At 39.6% G+C, this 25,929-nt stretch overlaps 2 protein-coding genes and 1 pseudogene across 3 annotated transcripts in view; all 3 read left to right on the top strand.

Annotated features, from left to right (window-relative positions):
• Positions 1–13,089, top strand: part of SETDB2 (SET domain bifurcated histone lysine methyltransferase 2) — a 39,205-nt gene extending 26,116 nt beyond the window's left edge. The window contains exons 6-13 of one of the 2 annotated variants that reach the window (XM_065895880.1): positions 890–1,006; positions 1,747–1,916; positions 3,433–3,652; positions 4,196–4,295; positions 5,673–5,766; positions 8,256–8,581; positions 12,283–12,371; positions 12,961–13,089. In XM_065895880.1, the coding sequence (XP_065751952.1) occupies positions 890–1,006; positions 1,747–1,916; positions 3,433–3,652; positions 4,196–4,295; positions 5,673–5,766; positions 8,256–8,581; positions 12,283–12,371; positions 12,961–13,078 (1,234 nt within the window). In that variant the 3' untranslated portion in view covers positions 13,079–13,089. The remainder of the gene's footprint in view (positions 1–889; positions 1,007–1,746; positions 1,917–3,432; positions 3,653–4,195; positions 4,296–5,672; positions 5,767–8,255; positions 8,582–12,282; positions 12,372–12,960) is intronic. The other variant, XM_065895881.1, reaches the window with a different exon arrangement.
• Positions 11,216–11,859, top strand: LOC136137852 (small nuclear ribonucleoprotein G pseudogene; annotated as a pseudogene).
• Positions 13,090–16,962: 3,873 nt separating the features above from the next.
• The window catches only part of PHF11 (PHD finger protein 11), a 31,832-nt gene continuing 22,865 nt past the window's right edge, over positions 16,963–25,929 (top strand). Inside the window, exons 1-2 of the mRNA XM_065895920.1 lie at positions 16,963–17,056; positions 24,715–24,836. Of these exons, the coding sequence (XP_065751992.1) occupies positions 16,963–17,056; positions 24,715–24,836 (216 nt within the window). The remainder of the gene's footprint in view (positions 17,057–24,714; positions 24,837–25,929) is intronic.

Here is a 25,929-nt window from a genome sequence, read left to right as displayed (position 1 = left end):
GATTTTAACCAGCTTACCAGTGGTTACATACCTAGTTTATAGCCAGGATTCAGAGATTTTAACCAGCTTAACAGTGGTTACATACCTAGTTTATAGCCGAGATAACCAGGTTCTTTACTCCCTATCGAGTTACAAGTCCCTGTCATGTTAGATAGTTATCTAAATAGTTAGAGGGAAATTTTTTTTTTTTTTTTTTGCGGTATGCGGGCCTCTCACTGTTGTGGCCTCTCCCGTTGCAGAGCACAGGCTCCGGACGCGCAGGCTCAGCGGCCATGGCTCACGGGCCTAGCCACTCTGCGGCATGTGGGATCTTCCCGGACCAGGGCACGAACCCGTGTCCCCTGCATCGGCAGGCGGACTCTCAACCACTGTGCCACCAGGGAAGCCCGGGAAAATTTTTTTATGGTTGCATGTTTACTGCTTAGCAATGTTATGAAAAACAGATTGTAGTAGCCAGATACCCAGCATCAGTCTCCCCAATTTATTTTCATGTCACTAGAGGGAGAGATAATACAAGACATATGCAATATGCCCTTTTGAGTTTGACACATATAAGTTTATCCATTGTAAGAGAGCAGACATAGGAGAATTTTTACAAAGGTTTTGCAGAATAGGAAATGAAAGGAATTCATTTTGAAAAGTTAGAGAAAACTCATAAAGTTAAGTATTTATTTCATGAGCAAGTAGAGGTACAGGGCAGTTTATAATTATTTATAAATGTTTGGTAGATGTTGTCTTTCAAAGAGGTCTTTTTTATTTAGGGAAGAAATCTAACAGTCCATGAACCAAACAACTATTCTAAATACAATTACATCCTTTACACTTTTGTCAAGATAGTCTCTTAACTTGGTGCTTTTTTATTCTGACTTCTCCATCCGTTGCCTTTTAGAACAAAATGTGCGTGTCTTCAACTGACAGCAAGGAATGCCAAGACTTGCCCCTTGTTAAGTAGTAAAATAACCACTGGATATAAATATAAAAGACTACAGAGACAGATACCTACTGGGTAAGATACCTTGAGGATCCGTTGCAGGGTATTTATATCTTTGAAGAAGGGTACTTTATCATTGTGGCCTGTAGTCTTATAAATGTTGTTAAATCTTAATTTCTTATACCAAAAATCTAAATTAAGGCATTAAAAAAAACAAACTTGTATATTGTTCTTGGAAATGGAAGTCAGAGAGCACACATGTAACATGCAGACTGTTGCTAACACTCATCTGCTTTGAGTCTGACTCTTTCCCTGCTAGGGTTAGCTTACTTTGGGTAGACGGTTCCCCATTAAGATGTATACTGTGCAAAGCTTGTCTGAGAATTGGGAATTTTCAACTTCTCATGGTTGTTATTAATAAAAATAAACAGAAAATTTTCTTCCTAGACTTTCTCTTCCTAGACATTTCCTTCGTAGACATTTTTAAAGAACTAACCTTTACGATGTGCCAGGCATTGTCTCAAGCACTTTGTAGATACCAACTCATTTAATCTTCACAAAACAACCCCAAGAAGTAGGTAGTATCATATAATCCCCATTTTAAAAATGGAAAATTGAAGTACAGAGAGGTTAAATTCAAGGTCACACAGCTAGTAAATGCTGGAGCTATGATGGGAACCAGGCAGTCTAGCTCTAGGAGCCTTCACACTTAGTCTGTCTCTCTTGGTAATTATTAGTGACGTAGCAATATAAAGTGCTTATGCTTTTAATTTAAGATGTCTGATTGATTTTTCTCTTGTATATTTTATTGACAGCATTTATGAATGCAGCCTGTTGTGCAAATGTAATCGACGAATGTGTCAAAACCGAGTTGTCCAACATGGACCTCAAGTGAGGCTACAAGTATTCAAAACTGAGAAGAAGGGATGGGGAGTACGCTGCCTAGATGACATTGACAGAGGGACGTTTGTTTGCATTTATTCAGGTAAAGCAAAGGTTTACTTTCACATTACTCTATAGTAAGATCTACATTTCAGAATCTCCATTTTACTAGTCAGGGCCACTGAGATCTTATAGCAAGGACAAGAGCAACAATATATAGGAGGAGCATCAGAGGAAGACAAGTGACTGGGAAATTGAGCACTGAAGGGATGAAATGCCTTAGGAGGAGGTATCAGGTGTTCCAGAAAAGAAAGGCTAAGGGATAAAACTTGGGTTATTGTGTGAGGCACACTTTTTGGTCTCTGTGGCTGCAGATGCTTTGGGGTAAGGTAAGAAAGCTTCCTATTTAAATAGGAAATCTAAATGACTGATTTGCTAAGGTAAAGATTATTAATCAAAGACTGTCTTGTTCAGTGTCTTGAGCTAGAATTTAATAGGTTAACATTGTAATAAATACCTTGAGGTGATGATTCAGGCAAAGCAGTTCACTCCATTTCAGGGACTCAAGAGAGTTGCCCATGTTCTGAGTGAAAGTTTCCAACCAGTGTGTTACAGTTGTGCAATTACTGATTCTTTCAGGCCATATCCCACAGGCCAGACACGTTGGTCTCTAGTTGTCTCTTCCTTTTACCCCAGAGTGTCAGGCAAAAATCCTCACTTTCTGTGCGTACCATGAAATGAGAAAGGTTGGAGAAACACGACTCTCAACGCAATCTAAAGGAAATGTGCTAGGCAGCAGGGACTAGAGCAACCCTCCTCATCTGAAATGCCAGGTTCACTTCAGTGAGGGCAAGAATTATCAGAGTTCAGAATAGTCACACCTGGATCCCTACCACATACCACTTACAGACACACATACTACACAACTTACCTAGACAATTCATGTCTCGTATTTCTCAAAATAACTCTTTGATGCTGCCCGTAAAATGCCAAATCGTGTCCAGAAAGTATCATTCATTGGCTTTATCTGCATTGCTAGAAAATGCACCTAAGTTATCTCTCTGATCTAGTTGCTAATTTTGACTTGTTAACTATAATTTTGAGTTCCTTGAAAGAAAATGCGTAAGCTTCAGATGAAGATTTTAATTACACTAGGGCTTAATATGAGAATAGGCACATATCACCACAGATTTAAATAGGTCACTTTATAAAAAGAGTAAAGGTTTTAAATGATAAAGCATTTATAGCTAGACACAAAAGCTGAAATTTTAAGACTAGAGTTCACCTCTCTAATTTTCTAGAATGCTTTCTGATCTGTATTTTTGTTTTATATTATTGTAGCTAAATCTCTTCTCTTTCATGTTATACCACAACAGACAAATACTTCTTTTAGATGCCCTGTATTTTTTCATGTACTGGGAGATACGAAATCTCTTCTTGGTCTTTTATATATTATTTCTTACAATAGCTTTCTAGGATGAGTTAGTGTTTAATCTTCATTCTAGAAATAAAGTATACCCTACAGGGTTCTTCAGTAACGGAGCAGAAGAGATGCCCTTTTGTTGCTAGTAATTGTGTTATTTTTTGTTGTGTTAAGCTCTTTTACTTTTTTCTTTTAGGAAGATTACTAAGCAGATCTAACACTGAGAATCCTGATGCTATTGATGAAAATGGAAAAGAAGAGAATATTATGAAAAATATGTTTTCAAAAAAGAGGAAAATAGAAGTTGCAGATTGTGAGGTTGAAGTTATCCCATTAGAATTGGAAACATATCCTAGAAGTGCTGTGACTGAGGAGTGTCCACCTAAGCTCCATAATAATCCCAAAGAGCCTATTATGTGAGTGAGATCTTATGAACCCAGTCAAGATTGATCTATGCTGTATACTGTTGATCAAGAGTAGTTCTTTCTCTTTCATCTTTCTTTCTTACTTTCTACCTCCACTCCTATATATCTCCTGTATGTCAACTTGCTTCACAGTTGTAAGTTTAACACTGTGAGAAATCTAGGGCACTTATATTTAAAAATCTAGCCAACATACTTTATTTCCTCAGTTTCCATTTGTGGAGTCTTACCTTTAAAAACTTTGACTTTAATCAGGTTCTTTATGGATGTCGTAACTTTTGCAGTTCTTTTTATTTTCTATCACCGTTTTATTTGCAAAGCTTTTCTTAGGTTTTCTTCAGTTTTTTAATATACTTCAAAAATGATTGACTTTAAAATATGATTATACTTTTTTCTTCTAGTGAGGGGTAGGCATAGATGTTATAACTTAGATTAATTTCTAATGGATATTTATGTAACAGTGAAGCTATCTATATTTCAGGGCACAATAAAGAGTATTTTTAGTGATATACAGAATAACTTTTTTTTCCTTTTCAGAGAAATGAAATGTAACAGTATTTCAAGAATTCAGTATCATTCAGTCATTAGAAGTCCTAAAACCAAGACGGCCAGTATTCAACACAATGGGAAAAAGATGGTAAAAACTGCAAAATGTAGATGGTGCCCTTCTGAGAACATTAACTATTACTTAGTTCAAATTGTTTGTATTACTTAATAATGTGTAGGATTTCTTTTATTATTTTGTAATGTGGTGCTGTTAAAGTGTTAGGACTATGTTTTATTTACTTAGTATCTTCCATGGTGGTTGGCATGTTCCCAACTTAGATATATAAGGAGAATGTTGGTCATGATCTGACAGTGTACTCTACTGAGACTGAGAGCTATCCAGTCTAAGAATTTGTAGAAGAAGCTAAAGTGTTCAAGAGTTGATAGTATTACATAATAAGAAAAAAAGGATGGAGTAATTTAAGTTAAGGAGAGATGGTGTGAGATGTAGGAGAAAGAAGAGAAGCAGCCTAATGAAAGAATCATCAAGAAAGCAACATTTTACGTGATAGCCTCTGAAGGTACACTTTTCAGTCTATACTGAGAAGAATAGTCAGAGACTGTAACTTCAAAACAGAATGATGCAGGAAAAAAAGAACAGGCAGACATTATGGTAGTTCACGGTAAGGCTTGTTGATGAAAAATAAAAACTCTGCCCTAGGTGGTGTGCAAATATTTGCCCTCTGCCTAGTAACATTCAGTAGGTACCTCCTCAGTACCACATGATTATGAAAAGATTGGGCCGGGGGATCACATAGGCTTGGGTTTGCCCTCCAGCACTGCAGCTTACTAGCTGCTTGACATCTCTCTGTCTACATTTCTTTATCTGTAGAATGAGAATAATAGTATCTGTCTCAGAGTTAAGAGGATTAAATGAGATAAACATCAGAAACTTTTTGTAGCACAATGCTTGACACCCAACTAAGTGCTCCACACATGTTGACCATTGAAGTACATAAATAATAATAATAATGGTCAACATGTGTGGAGCACTTAGTTGAGTACCAAGCATTGTGCTCAGCATATACCCCTTTTTGAAAGTTATCATTACCATTTAAAGTGACTGCAGTGTCTGCAACTCATGGAGACAGGCAATTCCTTTAACCTTTTCTTTGAAGTAACTAGCCAAAGCGTGTTTTTAATCTTTGCACATCTTATAGTTGAAGCCAAATTTATAATCTGGCATCAGAATTGAGGGATACAGACAGGTGTATTTGAATTTTATTTTGAATTTATAATGCCTAAAGAGTGTCTTGACAGTCCTTATAATTTTCATAGCTGTTGCTCACTAAAGTGCCTAGGAGTGAAATACAGCCATAAGGGCTCCATCACTTCAGAAAGGCTTTCAAAACTAATCTAGTAGCTATAGCCTGTGAAGATTGACACTTGATGAAAGAGGCCTTACTGCTAAATTAAATTTTTTTTCCTGACCTAGGAAGTAAAGACATCTTCCTTGTTTTCTTTTAAGGGATTTACTTCCTCAGAGTCTGTCACCTCAGAAGATAATGGTGGATTTAAACCAACTCAAGTACATCTGAACTCTAAAGCCAAGGAAATGAGAGGTAGGCTTTGTTTCAGTCTTATTGCTTGCCTCTTCTGCCGTTTTGTCTCTCTTGCTCAGTACTTGTGGCTCATTTTCTCAGACTCCATAACAAAGATGTGGCATTCATCACAAGAGTTTCTACTTGTTTAGATCAGAGGTTGGCAAAACTATAATTGGTGGGCCAAATCCAGCCCACTACCTGTTTATGTATAGCCTATGAGCTAAGATAATTTTTACCTTTTAAATAATAACTGAGAAAAAATGGGAAGATAAGTAATACTTTGTGACACTTGAAAATTATAGGAAATTATAATTTCAGTGTTCCTAAATAAAGTTGTATTGGAACTGAGCCACACTCTTGTTTACATGTCGTCTCTGTCTACTTTCACACTATAGCAGCAGACTGAATAGTCACAACAGAGACCATGTGGCCCACAAAGCTTACAGTATTTACCGTTTGGCCCCTTACAGAAGAAGTTTGCTGACCCCTGGTCTAGATGCCAACCATGACTTGATGCGTGGCAGGAGAAAGGGGTGGTCAGCTCCAAGTCTGCATAGTCTATCTATGGCTTTGGAAGCATTGTCCAATGCAGCTATTTCCTAACCCTTCGTTTAGGCTCCTTAAAAATAAAGACACATCATTCTCCTGCAGTATTCCAGCCAGTGCTGCTGCAGGGGATGCTTAGCAAAAAGTGTAAATATTGCTACCCTGAGTGCTTATCTTTCAGTGTTACCGGACCTGCCATGGTTAATATTACAACCTGACAAACTTGGATTTTGTTCATTTGCATTTCAATATATCCCTCAGTGGAGAGGCATTGCTGAGACATGACCCTTTGTGAAGAACTGACCAACTATTGCCTCTTCTGCCTTTGGGCTTCCTTGCATCTGCACCCCCAACTCCCTACCTGGTCTTAAAGGATGGAGACTGGGGGAGGCAAGGCAGCTCCTTGACAGAAAAGGTCTATCAAGAAAGGGCACTTATAATAATTTCACCTGTAGAGGAGGAAAATCTCTTTTTACCCATCTTAAGCTGTCTAGCCAGAGCCCTGTAAATTAGACTGACAAAAGACAGATTGACAAGAGAAAAACAAAAGTTTATTAGTATGCATATTATACACATAACACATGAGTACTCAGAGATGAGTAACTCAGAGAGGTGGCTTAGAACTCTGGCTTATCTAGTATCTTAGTTAAAGAACAATAAATTTTTAGAGGAATAACAAGACAAAGGAAAAGGGCCTTGAATATCTCGTGGTGGAAATTGTGGGAACCCAGATACATGTGAAACCAATGGTAGATAAAGGCTAGTTAGTCAAGTATGCTATGTAGATTGCTTTGGTTCAGTCTCCAAGCTGACAAAGGTCTAAAGTTATCTCTGGTAATTAACTTTTGTCCTTCCTAGTATTATAGATGGAGGGACACCTTTGTAAATTTATATCCTGCTTTTAGACACATGGGGGGAGGGCTGAGCTTTTCCTGTATTGCTACTCAATTGCCCTTAGCTCAAAATAGTCCTTATGTCAGAGATGCATATTTTGGGATGACATTCTGATATATCACCATTTAATGCATGTGAGTCATACGACTACTGTTACTTTTGGTTCTTTTGTCATTTCCATTGACTACTACAATGTATATAGCAGGTACCACAAAAATTAGTTATGTACTATTATGGCTCACAAGTAACGCATGATTAAAATATGAGTACATGTAGGAGTAGCAGCCAGCAACAGTGATGATTACATCAAAAACATTAATTTTAGAGAAGTATAATTTCTTTGTGCCACTGAATTAGGTGACACAAATGACTTTTTAAAAATAAATCATTTTATTCCATTTGACATGCATTCATACTTTTGAATATTTTCAAAAAATTATTTCCATTATTCGATAAGAAAAATAAGTAGTTCATCTTCTTCTAAAGTACTGTTGTTTGTAAAAGTGTAATTATTGAATGATCATCTAGTAAAAACTCCAAACACTAATGTATACAAAACCCATAGCAATAGTTATTACTATTGGGACTTATAGAGGGTGACTCCATCAGGGTCTCCTCAGGCCTTTCATTGGTATATTAAAGGCCTAAAGTGCTCCCTAAATACCCTCTCTGTTACAGCTGTTTAGAATACACTTAAATGCAGATTCCAAAGTTGAAGAGAGGTAAGTCAGTTTCTAAGGAGTAGAGATTAAATATAGTAACAGGAAGCAACATGTATACAGATTCATAAAAAGGCATTGTTATGTAGTAGAAAGAAGGCAGGCTTTGGGGTCAGATATTTCTGGGTTTCTTACCCCACTTCTCATTACTATTGCTAGTTAGGTGAATCCCTTAAGCCTTCAGAGACTTGAAGTTTTCATTTGTAAAATTGGAGTACTGTCTACCTTAATACATTGTAAGGATTAGCAATAATTAGCACAAGCTTGCATTTAATTAGTATTGTTACTCTCAGCACTATTGCTCAGCCAATTATATTTCCTGACAATTCCTTCCACAATGTTTATTAGAGGACTCAAGCTCAAACCAAGCTGAAGATTCTGAAGGCAACCCTGTGATTGAATCAGATGTGATAGATATAACTAAATGTAGAGAAGAAACTCCACCAGGGGGCAGATGTCACCAAACAGTCACACTGGATGATCAGAATGAGATTCAAATACAAAAGCCCCAAGAGGAAAAATCTCCAGCATGTCAAAACCAGCAGGTCTTTTGTGATAAAGAGTTACCAAGTGAAACCAAGAATGCTTCATCTGATTCTCTAAAGAAGTTCAATAAAGGGAGTGTGTTTTTATTGGATGCCACAAAAGAAGGAAATGTGGGCCGCTTCCTTAATGTGAGTATATGGGCTGAGGTTCCTATGTCTAAACACATTTTTTTTTCCTAGGCTTCTTAACAAACTCATGAGGAAAATATGATTAAAAGACTCCAAAGCCAGACTACCTAGATTAGAATGCCAGTTGTAACCAAATATACTTCAATTAAAAAAATTTTTTAAAAATGCCAGTCCTCCACACATGACCTGGGGCATGTTACTTGACCTCTCTATGCTGTATTTCCCACCCCTATAATATGGAGATAATAATAACTGTCTAGGATGTTATGAAGATTAAATGTATTATATATAAAGTGCTTAAAAGGTACCTGGCACACAGTAAACATTTGCTTGAGAAAGCTATAAGAAATAGTAAGAAAATCATATATGTTTATTGAAAGGTTTTCAAGATTCATTACTTCAAAAAAAAATCACAATGGGACACATAGAATAAGCTTCTCTTTTGTGTCTTATATAATACAGTATGTCTTATTCAGAAATGCCTCTATCCAAAAAAATCAGTTGGGAGTACTTATGTTTTGCTTACTCTCACTAAGTTTTGAGTGGTTTAGTGGCTTAGTACAGAAAACCAGTACATTTATCAGAATATTGCATTTTACTGTCTTACTCCTTTTTTATTCCTAAACCATAGTCGTTTTCTGTTTCAGTGTATGTTTAGGATATATGTAATGAGATTTATTTTTGTTTATACAGAGAAATATTTATGATTTCCTTGATTTTAAGGTTCAAGACTTAAGACTCCTGGCATCTTCATGATAAGAGGGATAACTTGTATTATTGGCCATAACTACTGTGTAGGGTGGAGTTACCTTGTAGCTTTCCCATCATACTGCTATTCTATCCTGCCTCCTACCGTCATACATGTTTATCAAAGAATGTATGGTCCCAGGAATCCTACAGGAAAAAAAATTTGCTTCAACCTCTAGTCCCAGTGTGTATATAGACTCTCTTTGGCCAACTGGACCATGTGGAAGCCACCTGTATGCCCCCTACTCTCTGGGCTCCACTTTGTCCTTGCTTATCCTATCCAGGAGAGTGAAGAGGAGTCGTGGAAGGAGGATGGGAACTTTGATACCCTCCACACATCTTTGGAAAGGTCCACTCTAGTACTCTGACCCCTGGATATGGCCTTAATTTTTCTCTTTGATCTGTATCCGAGCTCTTCTTCCTCTCTGGGGTTGAATTAGTGGGATGGGCAGCTTTGCTTTTTCCCTTAAAGTAATGGGAAGCATGCATGGCCCATGATTCTTTTATGCATTCCCTTTGCGAAGCTCAACACCCCTTTTTTTTTTTTTTTTTTTTTTTTCTGGCCACGCCGCACAGCTGGCGGGATCTTAGCTCCCCGACCAGGGATCGAACCTGGGTTCTCAGCAGTGAAAGTGGAGTCCTAACCACCGGACCACCAGGAAATTTCCTCAACACCTCTTTAAAATGACTTTTGAGTAGTTTGAAGTTGACGTTCAGAGATTATTTTTATTTTAATTTAATTAATTATTTTTGGCTACGTTGGGTCTTCGTTGCTGCGCACAGGCTTTCTTTAGTTGGGGCAAGCAGGGGCTACTCTTTGTTGTGGTGTGCGGGCTTTCTCATTGTGGTGGCTTCTCTTGTTGTGGAGCATGGGCTCTAGGCATGCGGGCTTCAGTAGTTGTGGCTCACGGGCTCTAGAGCACAGGCTCAGTAGTTGTGGCGCACGGGCTTAGTTGCTCCGTGGCACGTGGAATCATCCCGGACCAGGGCTCGAACCCGTGTCCTCTGCATTGGAAGGTGGGTTCTTAAGCACTATGCCACCAGGGAAGTCCTCAGTGATAATTTTACATGTAATTCAGGTGCCATCAGAAGAGAAAATACTCTTAAGTCGGAAAATCTTTAGAACCAAAGAGCTTTTCTCCTTGCTAGATAAATCTGTTTATTCGGCTTTTTTCTTTTTCTCTGTCCTAGTTAGGAGGATACTTGGTTAACAGGGAACAGAATCCTCTCCTCCCTTCCTCTTTCCTACAACTGCTTTTCTCTATTCCACTTTCACTACTTCTACACTATTGCCAAACATGCTAGGAGCTATTAAACATGCCAGGAGAGCCAGAAGATCATTAAAGAATGATCTCTAGGGCTTCCCTGGTGGTGCAGTGGTTGAGAGTCTGCCTGCCGATGCAGGGGACGCGGGTTCATGCCCCGGTCCGGGAAGATCCCACATGCCGCAGAGCGGCTGGGTCCGTGAGCCACGGCCGCTGAGCCTGCGCGTCCGGAGCCTGTGCTCCGCAACGGGAGAGGCCACAACAGTGAGAGGCCCACGTACCAAAAAAAAAAAAAAAGAATGATCTCTAGCAAAGGACTGTTGTGGCTTCCTTTCTGGTAGGTTATGTTGAATGGTGGCTGCACTACAACTATATGGTTGGTTTCACCAGCTGGGTCCATCCCTTCTTTATAGGAGGAAAAAAACAGGCTTTTCTTTCTTTTTAAATTTAATTTTCTACTTAGATAATACATTCACGAGATTTCAAAGTTTAAATAAAATAAAAAGTCTTAGAGAATACCTACATACATACATACAGCCAAACAGAATTCTGTATCAAGGTAGCTCTGACCCTGCCAAGTAGGCACCATGAGTAAAGCTTACCAGGCCCAAATTGAAAAAACTGTGTGGACAGGAAGTTATCATTGAAATTTAATGGTGGCAAATATGTCTGAGGAAAATTGCTGGGATTTGATCCCTTTATGAATCTGGTGATAGATGAATGTGTAGAGGTGGCAGCTAGTGGGCAACAGAACAATATATTGGAATGGTGGTAATAGGAGGAAATAGTATCATCATGTTAGAAGCCTTGGAGAAAGGAGAAGGTCATGTTCAGCAGAGAAATCAGTTACGTATACAGGTACCGTTTCCAACGGGTCTGTTTGACTGTGTTGTAAAACTCAGGTCATATACATTCTTCATATTAAACTTTTTGTTTTGTTTTAAAAAAATGTACTGTGCCCACATTCACCCGGCCCCCACTCCACCCTCTATAGTAAAATCATTTTTACTACTTTTTTGTGTATTCTTATAGTTTCTTTATGCAAATACAAGTAAATATAAATATATGTTCTTATTCCTACCCATTACATAAAAGATAGCATATTATATTTACCGTCCTACACCTTGTTTTTTTTTAATTAGCAACGTGCCCTGGAGATCCTTCTAATCAGTACACAGAGCTCCTCATTCTTTTTGTTTATATTAATAGCTGCATAGAATTCCAATGTGTGGATATCCTAAAGTTCATGTAACCAATCCTCTTTAGATAGATATTTGGATTGTTTCCAAACTTCTACTGTTAAAAACAATGTTCAGTGAATAATCTTACACATGGATACATGTGCAGATATATCTGTCGGATACATTTCCAGATACTGGATTGCTGAATCAAAAGATATGCATCTATAATAACGATAAATACTGACAGATTATCTTCTATAGGGGTTTGCACCATTTTGCCTTTCTACTGGAAAGATGTAAGAGTGTCAAAACAGGGCTTTTCTGAATGGATTCCTACCGTCAACAAAATTGTAATGAGCTATGATATTCTATATACTAGTCAGGAAAAAAAAGATATAAACAAAAATAAGTTAGATGTGTTGGAAACAGAATGGTATTCTAATGCTGCAAAGAATAAGGCATCAAACTGGATGCTATGTCTAACCTCTGTGTTTATTTTTTTTAACAGCATAGTTGTTGCCCAAATCTTTTGGTACAGAATGTTTTTGTAGAAACACATGACAGAAATTTTCCATTGGTGGCGTTCTTCACCAACAGGTTTGAAAATTTTTTTTATATGATTTCATTTTGAAATTGTGACTTTAAAAATAACAGTAGAAAAATATTAAGAGAAGATATATGCTATAGCCCCACATATCTGGCACCCTAGAATATTCAGTTATCCCAAAGTGTTTGTGGTCAATAAAATTTTAAATAGCTGAAATTTTCATTCTTATTTCCTCTTAGAGTTAATGCCTGAAAAGGCTAAGGATGGCAGGCCTCAGCCAGTTCAGTTCAGAGGATAAATGATGCAGAATGCTACATCTTTGAGTCCAAACTGCCCCCAACTACCACACCACATGCCTCATCACATTACGGGGTTCCACTGTTTGCAAAACACACTTCCTTCCTTGTAGATATTGACAAGTTTCTTCTTACTTATGATTTTAGTAGATTTGAAATAAAACTTAAATGATTATTCTTAATAAAAGAGCATTCCAAATTGGTTGTTGTTGGAGAGAGAGAGAAAACCATATTTTTGAGGATGGTTAATGATGTTAATATGAAAATTGATATAATCAAATTTGGTTCATTTGGTAGTTATTCAGGGTAATTTATGATTATTTTTAAAATTTCTACTTTCTAGGTATGTGAAAGCAAGAACAGAACTAACATGGGATTATGGTTATGAAGCTGGGACTATGCCTGAAAAAGAAATATTCTGCCAATGTGGGGTTAATAAGTGTAGGAAAAAAATATTATAAATCTGTAGCTAGTGCCTGTTCATGAAATTAGCTTATCAAGCTGAAATTAGAGTCATGCAAAAGAAACCCCAGTGGTCAGTGGAATTAATTTAGGTTATGATCCATCAAGAGAATTCCTCTCAGTTTACCCTTGTTGGGGGGTCCATTTGCATTACTTAGAAATACTAGGAACAAAATAAGGACATTTTCATATGCATAGGGTATCTCTTTATTCTTACTGCTGTTCAACTGTACATGAGTAGGATGGAAGTGTATATTTTATATGAAATACTGCTATATAATTTGTAACTTATTTGTAAATTATATATTAAGAAAGACAAATGTCACAATTGATTTCAGCACTTCTTATTGCTTTTGGAATTATCTTTGACTTTCATGGCCCCAAAGGGCCAAAGCTCACATCTTTACCTACAAAATTTATTTATGTTTAATTCCTGGCAAATAATTTACCATTGTGAACCATAAGGTGGGCAACAGAGCCTGAAGAATCTGTCGAAATTCACTTCATGCATGTTACTTCCAAGTATTTTAGTGCTAGTTGGAGAAGCTGTATCTGGCTCCGTGAAAGTGTCCCATCAGTCCGTTTGAATGAGAAGGGGTAGAAGCTCTCCTGTGGGGAAGGTTTTGGCACACTCTTTGTGATTCAATTTCTTTTCCACAGATTCTCTTCAGTCCTTCCACATAAACACGGACAGGAAAGGAGGGAGTAGAAACTTGGAGGAATTAGAATATTTTTGTTCTAGATAGAGCCTTATGAAAAGGAAACTTAGAAAATAGTCAGACATGGCTTATTTAAGCCAGAAGAGATTGTGCTGGGCAAGAATTTCACTTAACAAAACAATTCTACTGAACTGCAAAGTCTGAAACAGACCCTTGGACTCTCCTAGGCATGATGTGCAAATTATTTTCCTAGAGAAAGTTACTTTGCTCTAGGTTACCTAACCATGATTGTCTAGTGGAAAGAAGATGAGAATCTCCAAAAGTTAAAACTGATTTTATCTATAACAAAGATATACATTTGGCTGCCAGGAACTTCCCACTAGGAACCAGGATGGGAATACTAGCTCAAAAAGGAGTAATTAAAAGTAGTTCTGGTTTTTTTTCTTTTTTTTTTTTTTTTTGATCTTGATTCTGGGTTTAGTTTGGTTACCTTTCAAACAAAAATCACTTCTAAGTTTGGATCCGATTAATTTCTTTAAAATATTGAACTAAATAAAAATTTAACTTGAAATTGGTTTAGAGAGTGGGAAACCAAAGAGCTAGGAAAGGGAGCAAAAAATTATAACCCAAACAGCCTGTAGACAGATGAGGAAAGTTGAGAAGTCCATTTATTCACAGTAAAGATGCAGGGATTTTAGGCAATGCACTAAAATAAAGTGAAGACACTTGATAAGTATGGAAAATGTTTTTGTGCAGAAATCAACATCTTGATCTGCTTCATTCTGTACTGGTTCACAGCTGTCATCTTCCATCAGCATCCTAGAGATTCCCTTTGTCTTCCTTATGTCAGGTCTGTTTCCAGTTAAATCCCATTATTTCCCCTTTCCTGGATTTACTCCCACATATTGGTGAAGCACATCCTCCAGTAGCTTTTGAGAGGGAAAAATGAGAGGTGAATATTTTGAGCCCTTGTATGTTTGAACATGTTATTTTACCCTTACACTTGATTGCTATTTTGGCAGGGTATGGGTACTCAGTTCTTGAGTAGCTTCCATACCCAATTTTGAACACATCTGCTACATTCCAGTGTTGCTGCTTTGAAGTCTGAAAATGTCCTCACCTCTGGCCTTCAGGGTGACTGTTGGAAGTCAGATAAAGCCGTTCTTTATCTTTTGTATACGTGGCCAATTTTTTCAAGCTTATAGCTTTCTCTTTGTCCCAATGTTCTGTTCCCAGTAAGAGTTAGTTTTCATACCTCATACCAGGTGCTTGGTGGGAGGGATCTTTCAATCTGAAAACTTTGTTCTTCAGAGAAATTTTCTTGAACTATATTTCTTTAATGAAATAGTTCTGTTATCTGTTGTCTCTTCCTATTTATCTAGACATTAGACCTCCAGGATTGGTTCTCTCATTTTCTTATCTTTTCTCTTAATTTCCAGCTTTGTCGTCTTGCTCTACTTTCTGGGAGATTTCCTCAACTTAATCTTACAATTTGTCTATTGTGTTGGGTTTTCGTTTGGGGGGTTTTTGCGGGGTGGGGATTGGGTTTTGTTGTGTTCTGGTTAGGTTTTTTCTTTTGGTCTCATTTTAAATTTCTAGAGCTCTCTTCTCTGAATGTTTTTTTTTTTCTTCAATATCCTATTTTTGGTTCATGGTAGCAGTATCTTATCTCTTTGAAAATACTATTTATATAGTATAACATACATACAGGCATTCGTATCTATATTTTCTTTTTCCTGAATATTCTGTGACCTGCAAGGTTTGTTTCTGTGTTTTCCCTGTATGTGTCCTTTGGTCTTTGTCTTTCATGTTTTAGGCTTTCCTCAGTTAGTTAGTTAGATCTTGGCAGTCGGCTCATTCTTTTTTTTTTTTTTTTAAATAAGGGATTTTTTTAAACATCTTTATTGGAGTATAATTGCTTTACAATGGTGTGTTAATTTCTGCTGTATAACAAAGTGAATCAGCTATACATATACATACATCCCCATATCTCCTCCCTCTTGTGTCTCCCTCCCACCCTCCCTATCCCACCACTCTAGGTTGGACGCAAAGCACCGAGCTGATCTCTCCCTGTGCTATGCGGCTGCTTCCCACTAGCTATCTGTTTTACATTTGGTAGTGTATGTATGTTCATGCTACTCTCACTTCGTCCCAGCTTACCCTTCCCCTCCCTGTGTCCTCAAGTCCATTCTCTATGTCTGCATAGAGGACAGCATCTTTATTCCTGTCCTGCCCCTAGGTTCTTCAGAATCATTTTTTTTTTAGATTCCATATATGTGTGTTAAGTCTGCTCATTCTTAAGAGTGGAGCACTGAAAAGCTGAGATTATAAACTGAGAGCGGGATAAGGGGCTCTTCAACTGCTTCACCTGACCTAGCTGAGCTCTTCAGTTTCTTATCCAGTCTCTTTAGGACTTTCTTTCTGGCCTGGCAAGGATTACTCTTCCATCTTACTGCTTGAAAGAAAAAAAACTTTGCTGCCAGAGCGTGCTCTTTTCTCCCGTTTTGCATCTCCACACTCTTGCTTCTGTAATCCATTTGTGTTTGTCAAGACTATCCAAGTTATCCTTTTTAATATTGTTCTCTTTTCTGTCCCCAGTTTGCCTCCTTTCCTCTCTTTAAAATCTGCTCAAAAAGCAAGACCTCCAGGAGTTTTCCTTTGATTAGTTCCTCAGCAAACCACCAGCTATTACATGCTTCTTTTACAGAGCAACTTATTTTTTAACTGTAATTTAATTATATGCGTTTGTGTTCTCTACATGTGTATTCCATGCACCAAAAACCTTGTCTTGTATGGTGCTGTGTACCCAATGGGTGCTAAATAAAGGCTTGCGACTGCAACTGGAATTACTGTCAGTTAATTCTGCGTCCGTTTATGATAGACCTGTTTAGGCCAGACTTGGTGTGATACAGTTTTTAGAAAATAATGGATAAACCCTCAGAAGAACAATCATTTCTCCAGCTGAGTCCAGGGGCTTCGGCCACCTTTACTCCGACTATCGCTTAAGTGGGCGCAGGGTGGGGAGCTCCTGGCATGATTTTTTTTTTTTAAAAAGCAATTCAAATTCAGACTCAGATCTGGAGAAGTTGCGAGTTTCTGTTTGAGAACTGCATCTGCAAAGCCGACGGGTCTCTTCCTGCTCGGGACTTTTCCCCCCGGGTAGGGGAGATCAATCATGATTTCGCCAAAACGGACTTCCGGCTGCGCGGGCGCAGTGCGCAGACATGGAGCCGGCGGGACCTCCCGAGCCCGAGTCGAGCTGCGGCGCCAGCTGGTCCGAGGCCCGGGCTGGGCGGGACGTGGTCCCCCACCCAACCGGTGAGTACTGCTCGGGGGGGCGGGGGGCGGGGGGCGGCAGGGGCAGTCGGGGCCCAGGGCAGCTCCCTGGTCGCCGCCGCCTGGTGGCCCGCGAACCCGCCTCCCGAGACAGCGCTGAGGTCTTGGCTCAGCAGCCCCTCGGCCGCCGCCGCCTTGGGGCCCGCGAACCCGCCTCCCGAGACAGCGCTGAGGTCTTGGCCCAGCAGCCCCTCGGTCTCTGGGCGTCCACCGCCGGCGGCCCTGCGCCCAGACCGCTCCCCAGGGCCTCTCGTAAGGAGAGGGTTTGCCTTCCGTTTACCGTTTACCGTTTACCGTTTACCTCACCCACTGCTAATGGGACAGCCCATTGCTACAGTCCTACAACGCTAGGAATACAGCCAGCAAGGAAAACCGAAGGAAATGCCTGGGAGTTTACTCTCCCAGCGCGGTTTCACCCGCCCCTAAAACAATGCAGTCGGAGAAGTGCTCTGGGGAGGAAGGCTGGAGGGGGACCCCTCTTGAAGAGAAGTGGTCAGCTAGGTCTCAGGAAGCAGTTTGAGAAGTTTCCACAGAGAATGTAACGTTTTGGAACCATCCCCTCCTTTCCATGAGTAGTTCAAGTCTGTGGCCCTCCCCTTTAAGTGAGGCAACAGCCTTCTGGCTGGGTTCCTTCCCTGCGTTTCAACAGATGTAGAGCGCTTACCCTGTGCAGGCTCAGCACCAGGTGCCGGGAATGCAGAGACGAGTTAGGCAGGCCCTGCCCTAGAGAGTCTAATAGGCAACTCCTGTGTGACCTGCTAAGAACCACAGAGTCACAAATGAGGGGCTCCTCCAACTCAGCCTGGTGTTCAAGGAACATCCTATCTTAGTTTTAAAGAGAGAGAGTCACCCAGAGATACAAAGCTTGAAAAGGTGGTCCAGAAAGAGGTGAAGACTCAAAAAAAGGCACCAGCCATAAAACATCAGATGTGGCAACCACAAGCCAAGCAGTTGACTATTTCATTCAGCTAGTGTGTATACAGAACGCAAGATGAGGAGTTACTGGAGGTGAGGTTACATCCTGACCTTTTCCCCAAACTCCAGACTTGTATAACCAACTTCATTAATGCCAGGAACGATCTCAAACTGAATATGTCCCAAAGAAGACTCCTGTTTGCCTGCACACACCCACACACTCCAAACCTGCTCAGCCACTACCAGCCTTCCCCATTCCATTCACCTGGTTGCTCAGACCAAAACCCCAGTGCCACTCTTGGTGCCTCTCTTTCCTCCTTACCTCCCAACTAATGCATTAGTCAGACCAGTCAGTTCTCTCTTCAGAATATATCTCAAGCCTGGCCTCTTCTCACCGCTTCCATCACTGCCATCCAAGCCACCATCATCTCAGGCCCGGACTATTGGTCCCCTGGCTTCCACTCTAGCCTCTCATACAGACAAGCCTGCACAGTAGCCAAAATGTTCTTTAAAAAACAAAAAGTAAGTGTGATTCTCCTACTTAAAGCCCTCCAATAGTCTCTCATTACTTTCAGAATAATCTTACTGTGGCTACAGTGTACCCCATGTCCTGATCTGATCCAGCCCCTACCCATCTTGGTGACTGCTACCCCTCACTGCACTGTGAGTCCTCTAAGCCCCTACCATATTCAAATATCTGCTCAAATGTACCCTCCACAACCTTGCCTGCCCATCCTGTTTAGAAGAGCCCTCCCCTACCCTCATTAATCTCTACCTCCTTCCCCTGCTCTGTTTTTCTTCATAGCACTTACCACATCCTGAAATAATACTTGTTTGATGTCTCTGTACTACTAAAATGTAAGTTCCATGAGAGTTGAAATTCACATCTTACTCCCTGCTTTATTTCTAGTGCCTAAAACTCTTAAGTATATGTTCTCATTAAGTATATGTTGAAGTAATGAATGGGGTTGTATGTAGCACTAAAGAGCTTGGCTTCTGATCTTTAGGTGATAGAGAAGGGTTTTTAGCAGGAGAGAAACATGGGCAAATGTACATTTTAGATAGATCACTCTGGCAGCAACGTGAAGAATGAAGTGGTGTCATGACAGGGAAAGTGGAAGGAGGGAAATGAGATTATCAGAATGAACCAGGTAGAAGACAGTGAAGGCAGGGCAGTCCACTGTCCACGCTGCTGCCAAAACTCACTCTCAAGTGCACATGTGTGCACGCACATACGTACACACGTGCCTACACACAGATCAGGTCATGGTACTTCCGGTGTTAATTAGGACTTGTTGGCTACAAATAGTACAAAATCAACTTGATGTCATTTAAGCAAAAGGGATGTTTGTTACTGGAAAGCAGGGAGACCACACTCACAGACCCCAGGAACATGGATGCTATAACATTTATCAGAAAGAGCCAGGAAATAGGGCCTGAGAAGCCGTCATAAACTTTGACAGCACTCAGAATATCTGCTTTGTTCTCTTTCTTTGGTCCAGTTTTCCTGATAATGGGATAGAAGATGGCTACCCTCACAGCTTCTCAGTTTTTACATCTTCAAGAAACCAGCCCAATCTGAACTAAAATCTTCTATTCTGAATTCTGTATATGTGGGAGATGGGCAGGTTGGTCCTCTGGGACTGTCAGCTGTGCCTAGGGAAAGAGAGTCACATAGTATAAACATACCTGCTGGGGCTTATCCCTGTGTATGATTGTGAGTCAAATGGATACCCTAAGGAAGTCCACTGAACATCCTATTCCCTGGCTGCCTGCCACCCCTCCCTTACAACACAGACATCCTTATTCCTCTTTTCACATTCTGAAGCTGTCTCCAGTAATGCCTTCTGGCTATCCCAAATATACATCCTGCCAAACTTCTCTGAAAGTTATGTCCAGTCACACCATCCAGAGACAATGTGATAAAGCCATTCATTTTCCAAGTCCATTACCAAGCCTCTAGGTAATATCTACTCCCCTTCTGTTTTGGTCAGTTCAGGTATGCAGTCACTGGACTCAGTAATAATGTCTACACATCTCATATACCGTGGCAGAACTAAAATAGTAAACTGCAATGAAAACTATTGATCAAAGGAGAAAAGAGGAAGGAATTTCCAAGCCAGCACCATAAATTGGTTGCCAGTCCAGAACATAGACCATACCCTATTGGAAGGGGATTGTAAATGGAAGTATAGGGTTAGTGAATCTTTCTATCAGTTTCACTCATTTCTTTAGTCATGGAACATGTTCCTTGGCCATCCTATCCGACTACCCCAGATTCAATCCTCTGGGTGGATTGCCCTTGTCTGGTGAGCTTTAAGACCGTCTCTTGGAAGAGAAGCATTGGGAAGACACCCCTGCAGAGGCTGTGGCCTTAACAATCCCTTCCCAGGTGTAGCTGAGCCTGGAGATTGCTGGCAAGACGGCCACTGTTGGTTTGAGTTAGTCGTAGTTCATGTATTCTTGGCTTATAATTTTTCTTCGGCTTCATTCTATAGAACCTTTCCTGGTTACCAGTTTCATTTTTGAGAATTCTCGTTGAGTCAGTCTCTGTGAGTCCTTAGGCCTGCTAGACCCAGTAGAAAGACCTTGGGGAGACCTACATATCTTCATTGTTCTTGGTCTCAACTACTGATGGAGACCAATGGACTCTTCCCAGCCCCCATGATACACCTGTCCCTCACTGTCTGAATCTATACAGTTCCTGAGTTCAGATAGTGAGGAATATCAAGTTATCCAAATGTATTTGGTCCATGAGTTTCAGATAATGTGTAGCAAACGATCAGATGTGAGGGATGCCTGTCTGTGTAAAAGCCTATATAATGTTACTCTCCCAACTACAGAGAGTTCTGTGATCCCCCAGTCTAGAAGAATAAACAAGTTAAAATAGCCAAGCTCTTTTAGGAAATTGTGATGAAGGGGTGTTTTAGCAGGAAAAAACTCTTAGGTGGAGCCTGTGTGTCCACCTTGCGTTTCTGTCCATCAGCACTGGAAACTCCAGATCAGAGGACAGCAATGTTGCCACCACCTCTGTGTTCCCAAGTGCCAAGACCCTGCAGACTTGGGAGTGTAGCTCAGACAGGCAGTCCCCAGAGCAAGCACAGGGGACCACACTCAGGTATCAGCGGCCTGATAGCTCAGCCCGATGCAGTACACCGGTCTGCAGGTGCAGCTCTGCATGGGAAAGGGTGACAAGGCAAAAATACCTAGCTCTTACACAAGGAGTGCTGCATAGCCTATCAAACATTATCATATTTTTTTATTAGGGAATTTTAGCACTAGTAATTTAACTGCCTGAAATTTAGCCTATGCTTTACAAATTTTAATGTCCAGTTTGAGTGTTCTTTTAAATAAGAACACAGTATTTAATCGAAGTAGATTTTGGGTCCAAGGTGAATAAAATTTGGGGATATTTTTTTCCCATTTTCATCCTAGGATGGAGTCTTTGTGTGGTCAAATATTAAAATATATTCTAAAACATTGAAAATTGTAAAGTGTTGTACTGGTGGGGGAAGTGACAGATCAGTGGAACAAATAGAAGTATGTAGAACAAATCTAAATATATGTAATAATTAAATATATGAAAAAAGATTTTAAATCAGTGGCTAGCCATTATGAAAATAAGTTAGATCTCCATCTCATACTTTACAATAAAATAAATTCCACGTTAATATTCTAATGTAAGAAATAAAATTCTAGAGGAAAGGAAGAGGTGTCTTCTAAGTTATGTTCCCCCTACCCAAGAGTGAGAAATGATAAAGGATTGATATAATTTCATCAAACAAAACCTTTAAACATTCTGTATATCAGAGAACATTATAAACAAAGTTAAAAGGTCACATATTTGACTAACAAAGAGTATCCTGGATACACCACAAGCTCTTATAAATCAGTAAGGAAGTAGTGAATAAACCAATAGAAAAATGGGCTAAGGACATCAGTGCCAGAGAAGAAATGCAAATGCCACCTTATGGTAACTTAAATTCATAATTAGAGATTATGATCCACTTCCCTCTGCACTTTGTGTTCTTTCTTTTGACATGGTCGTCTAACCTTCTGTCCCAGCTGTACCTTTATAGTATGTTTTTAAATCAGGTAGACACCCTCTCATTTTTTTTTTTGAAAGTGTTCTTTACTGCCCTTGCTCATTTGCTCTTCCAAATAATATTTTTTTTCAAGTTCTTTAAAATAACCTTCTTGGGATTTAAGTTGAAATGGCATTAAATCTAAAACTTGTGTTGACTGAAGAAAAACACAACCTAAAAATTGCAAGATGTTTTATTTCGGGAGCTTACTGAAGACTGTGGCCTGGGAGACAGCCTCTCAGCTCTGAGGAACTGATCGGAAGAGGTAAGGAATGAGCCAGGATATATAGGAGTTTTTGCTGAAAACAAACATGTAGTCAAACATCGAACAATTACTGCTAATAACAAAAAACAGACATCTTAAGTTAATGATTTTAGTGCTTTTCTAAGTATGGGAAGATGCAAGATTTCAAGTCTGGGCTCGTTGAAATTATTCCTTAGAAATGTGTGGTAACTGTCTAGGGTCAGTATCCTGTTTTTTTCTCAATCCTGAATTCCCCTCAGGACACACCATTGTTGGGGGGGGGGCGGGGTTTGCTGCAGTGGCTGATGGCTTGTTGTCGGGCAACATTTTTTTGTCCGCACTTATCTGAGATAGAGTTGACAGCATTATAATGTCCAGCCTTCCTATCCAGGTGCACCGTATTTCTCTCCATGTTGAAATGGAGCTTAAAACAACTCTTTCATCATGTTATCCCCCTGCTCAAAAAATCCTTCCTGGCAGCCTTTCACCATCTGTTTCTCAAATTCTTTTCCAGCTTCCTTTGCATGAACTCTCCTCTTCAGCCTGGCTGGTTTTCTGTCTCCCAGTCAGACCTCTTGGTCTCTTATATATCTCTGCTTCTGTCTGCAACGTCCCGCCCGCCCCGACCCCGCTTCCTCTCCATCTCAAGGTTGTACCAGCTCAAGGAAGTGTCCTTGACAGCACTCCATCCCACAAGGCGCACTTCCTCCTCTGTCCATAGCGTATATTGTATTTCCTACTCAGCAGTTACTTGTGCCACGTATTCTGTTATTTTCCAGAATACTATTTGGTCTCCTTGTTTATTTTGTAAGCTTCTTGCAGGCAACAGTTCTGTCTCATGTTTTTTTAATATGCTCTGCTGTGTCCTTCCATACAGTAGCCACTCTCCATATATGGCTCTTGAGCATTGAAAATGTAGCTCGTCCAGTTGAGAGGTGCTCAACTGGAGCAAAAAATACACTGGGCTTCAAAGACTCAGTACAAAAGAATGAATTAATTGCTTCCTTAATTAAATGTTGAGAGGGTAGTATTTTGGATATGTTTAGTTGAATAAAGCGTATTAACTTCACCCATTTCCTTTGACTGTTTTAAATGAGGCTCCTAGAAATTCTTCATCTGTACCTGTGGCTCACATTTTGTTTCTGCGGACAGCGCTGGTCTAGAGCTCTCAGCGCCGTGACTCTCGTACAGAGGTGCTCCCAACTCGGTGGTGGTTTGAGATGAATGAAAAGCAGCAGTTCGCCCATTTCATTTCATCTGAGGAGTTTTGTCTCAGTCTCCCCCCTTTTTCTTGGTTGATGTGGAGCAGGAGGACTACTAATTTGTAGCCCTACTAATAAGCAGGACCCAAATCCAGGAGACAGACGTTAATTAAGGAAGAAACTCATCTGAATGTGAAAGAAGTGCTAGCTCCAAAGTGAGGTCTTCTGACATTGTGAGATGCAAGATGTAATTTAAGAGAGACACCAAGAGACCTTACACTTCTAAGTAACAAAAAGGACTTTTAGGAAGTGCTTAAGCGGTTAACCTCATTTAAATTTAAACCTTTCGCCATTAAATGGTTAAATGAATTTTTGTTTCAAAACTAAAATTTGAAGGTAAAATTGAAAGTGCTTTCTGCCACAGAAAACTAAATGAATAACAGGATGAGCATTGGAAAAGGCAAAGAAATGTTAAATGGATGCTTGTGGCCAAATTAATAGCAAACTAATAGGTTAGAGAAGATTGCCTCTCACCCATGTACCCAGTGGATATTGGGAACAGCTGGCTTTTTTCCCTGTCTCTTCCCTGTTCTTCCTAGCTCTCTTAAGCTTCTTTCCTTTCTTTATTCCGCTCTTAAAGAAAAAAAACTCCTGCCTTCATGTATCTTTCTCTCCTAATTTATTATAATGCTAGATTACAGCACATTTAAAGTATATTGCTCATTTACTTCTTTAATTCACCCCAAATTTATTTATTTTCCCAAATTTATTTTTGAATATAGTATGATATGGGGATCTAAATTATTTTTTACAGGTAGTTAATCAGAGCATTATTTCTTGAATACACCTTTGTTTTCTTGTTGATTTATAATGTCAGTAATCATTATTGAGAGCTTACTATCGGCAAGGCAATGCTTTGAGAGCTTTGTATTTAAATTCCTGCTTATGTTTCTTAAGTAAAGATTTTCCTCATGTTTAGACATTTTAAATGAAACATTTTTTTCTTTTCTTTCATTAAGCCATTAAGAAAATACAAAGTTGCTTTTCTACTTGGGTCCCAATTTTTTTTCTCCCTGGGAGTTGAGACTCTCTCATAAAACAAGTTCCCTGCCCTCTACTTTAAGATGGGTGGAGGAGTTGCAGACACCAAGAAATTCCACTTTTCCATTTCTCATCAGGGATGTTACTTTATAGGTGTCTTTCAGGTTGCAGAAAGGTTGCAAAAAAGGATATGCGCACTTTGCCCCAAAGACCTCGAGTGTAGTGTCCTGTACTTTGCACAGTCAGAGAATATAGCTGCTCATGAAAACTGTTTGGTAAGTTACTTGAAAACACATGAGTCCTTTTAGGGAAGGACATACCAAAATAGATAAATGTACTCTGGATACAACAAAGAATAACACGTTGGCTGCCCATGGTTTGGGCTTTTTTTTTTTTTTTTTTTTTTTTTTTTTAATGAAAGCTGCTTTATTTTTTGGCTGTGTTGGGTCTTCGTTTCTGTGCGAGGGTTTTCTCTAGTTGCGGCGAGCGGGGGCCACTCTTCATCGCGGTGCGTGGGCTCCTCACTATTGCAGCCTCTCTTGTTGTGGAGCACAGGCTCCAGATGCGCAGGCTCAGTAGTTGTGGCTCACGGGCCCAGTTGCTCTGCAGCATGTGGGATCCTCCCAGACCAGGGCTCGAACCCGTGTCCCCTGCATCGGCAGGCAGACTCTCAGCCACTACGCCACCAGGGCTTTTAAGTGGGGATTTGGGGAGCATATTTTTCCCTTTTTAAAGTTTCAGATCTAACACCTTATGATTACTTTCAGTTTTATTTATAACTGATCAAACACACAAAGAATTATGATGAAGTTCCTTTAAAGATATTTTAATTATTTCAAATATAACAGATACCCATAGACACTTCACCCAGATTTATAAAATCATGATAGTATATGATATTTGCCTCAGCTTGATTTTTTTTTTTTTAAGAAAAAAAAAAACATAGATAGTTAAGGACTCTCTCTTCTCTCTGTTCCCTTCTCTCCACCCCTCCCCAGAGGTAATTGCCATCACAAATTCGGTGTTTCTTATTATCTTGTGTTTTTAATGTTATGCTCCCACCATGTTTAAGTATTTATAAACAAATATATTGTTTTACATGTTCTTGGACTTTATAGAATTTCTATCAGATTCTGTAGATTATTGATGTATATCCATGTTGATAAATGTAGTTCTAATCTTTAATTTTAAATGTTATAGTATTCCATTTTATGACTATAATCACCATTAAAGTATTCTGTGAATGAGCATTTATGGTTTTCCAGTTTTTTATGTGACTGACCAGCTGTCATAAATATCCTTGTATAGGTCTCCTAATTCACGGGAGAATTTCTCTGGTCTAGGGCACTTAGAACTGCTGGACACAGG

Source organism: Phocoena phocoena, chromosome 18 (genome assembly GCF_963924675.1).
Source record: "Phocoena phocoena chromosome 18, mPhoPho1.1, whole genome shotgun sequence".
Lineage (NCBI taxonomy): Eukaryota > Metazoa > Chordata > Mammalia > Artiodactyla > Phocoenidae > Phocoena > Phocoena phocoena.
Note: the sequence above shows the minus strand (reverse complement) of the source record. Positions and strands in the feature narration are given on the sequence as shown.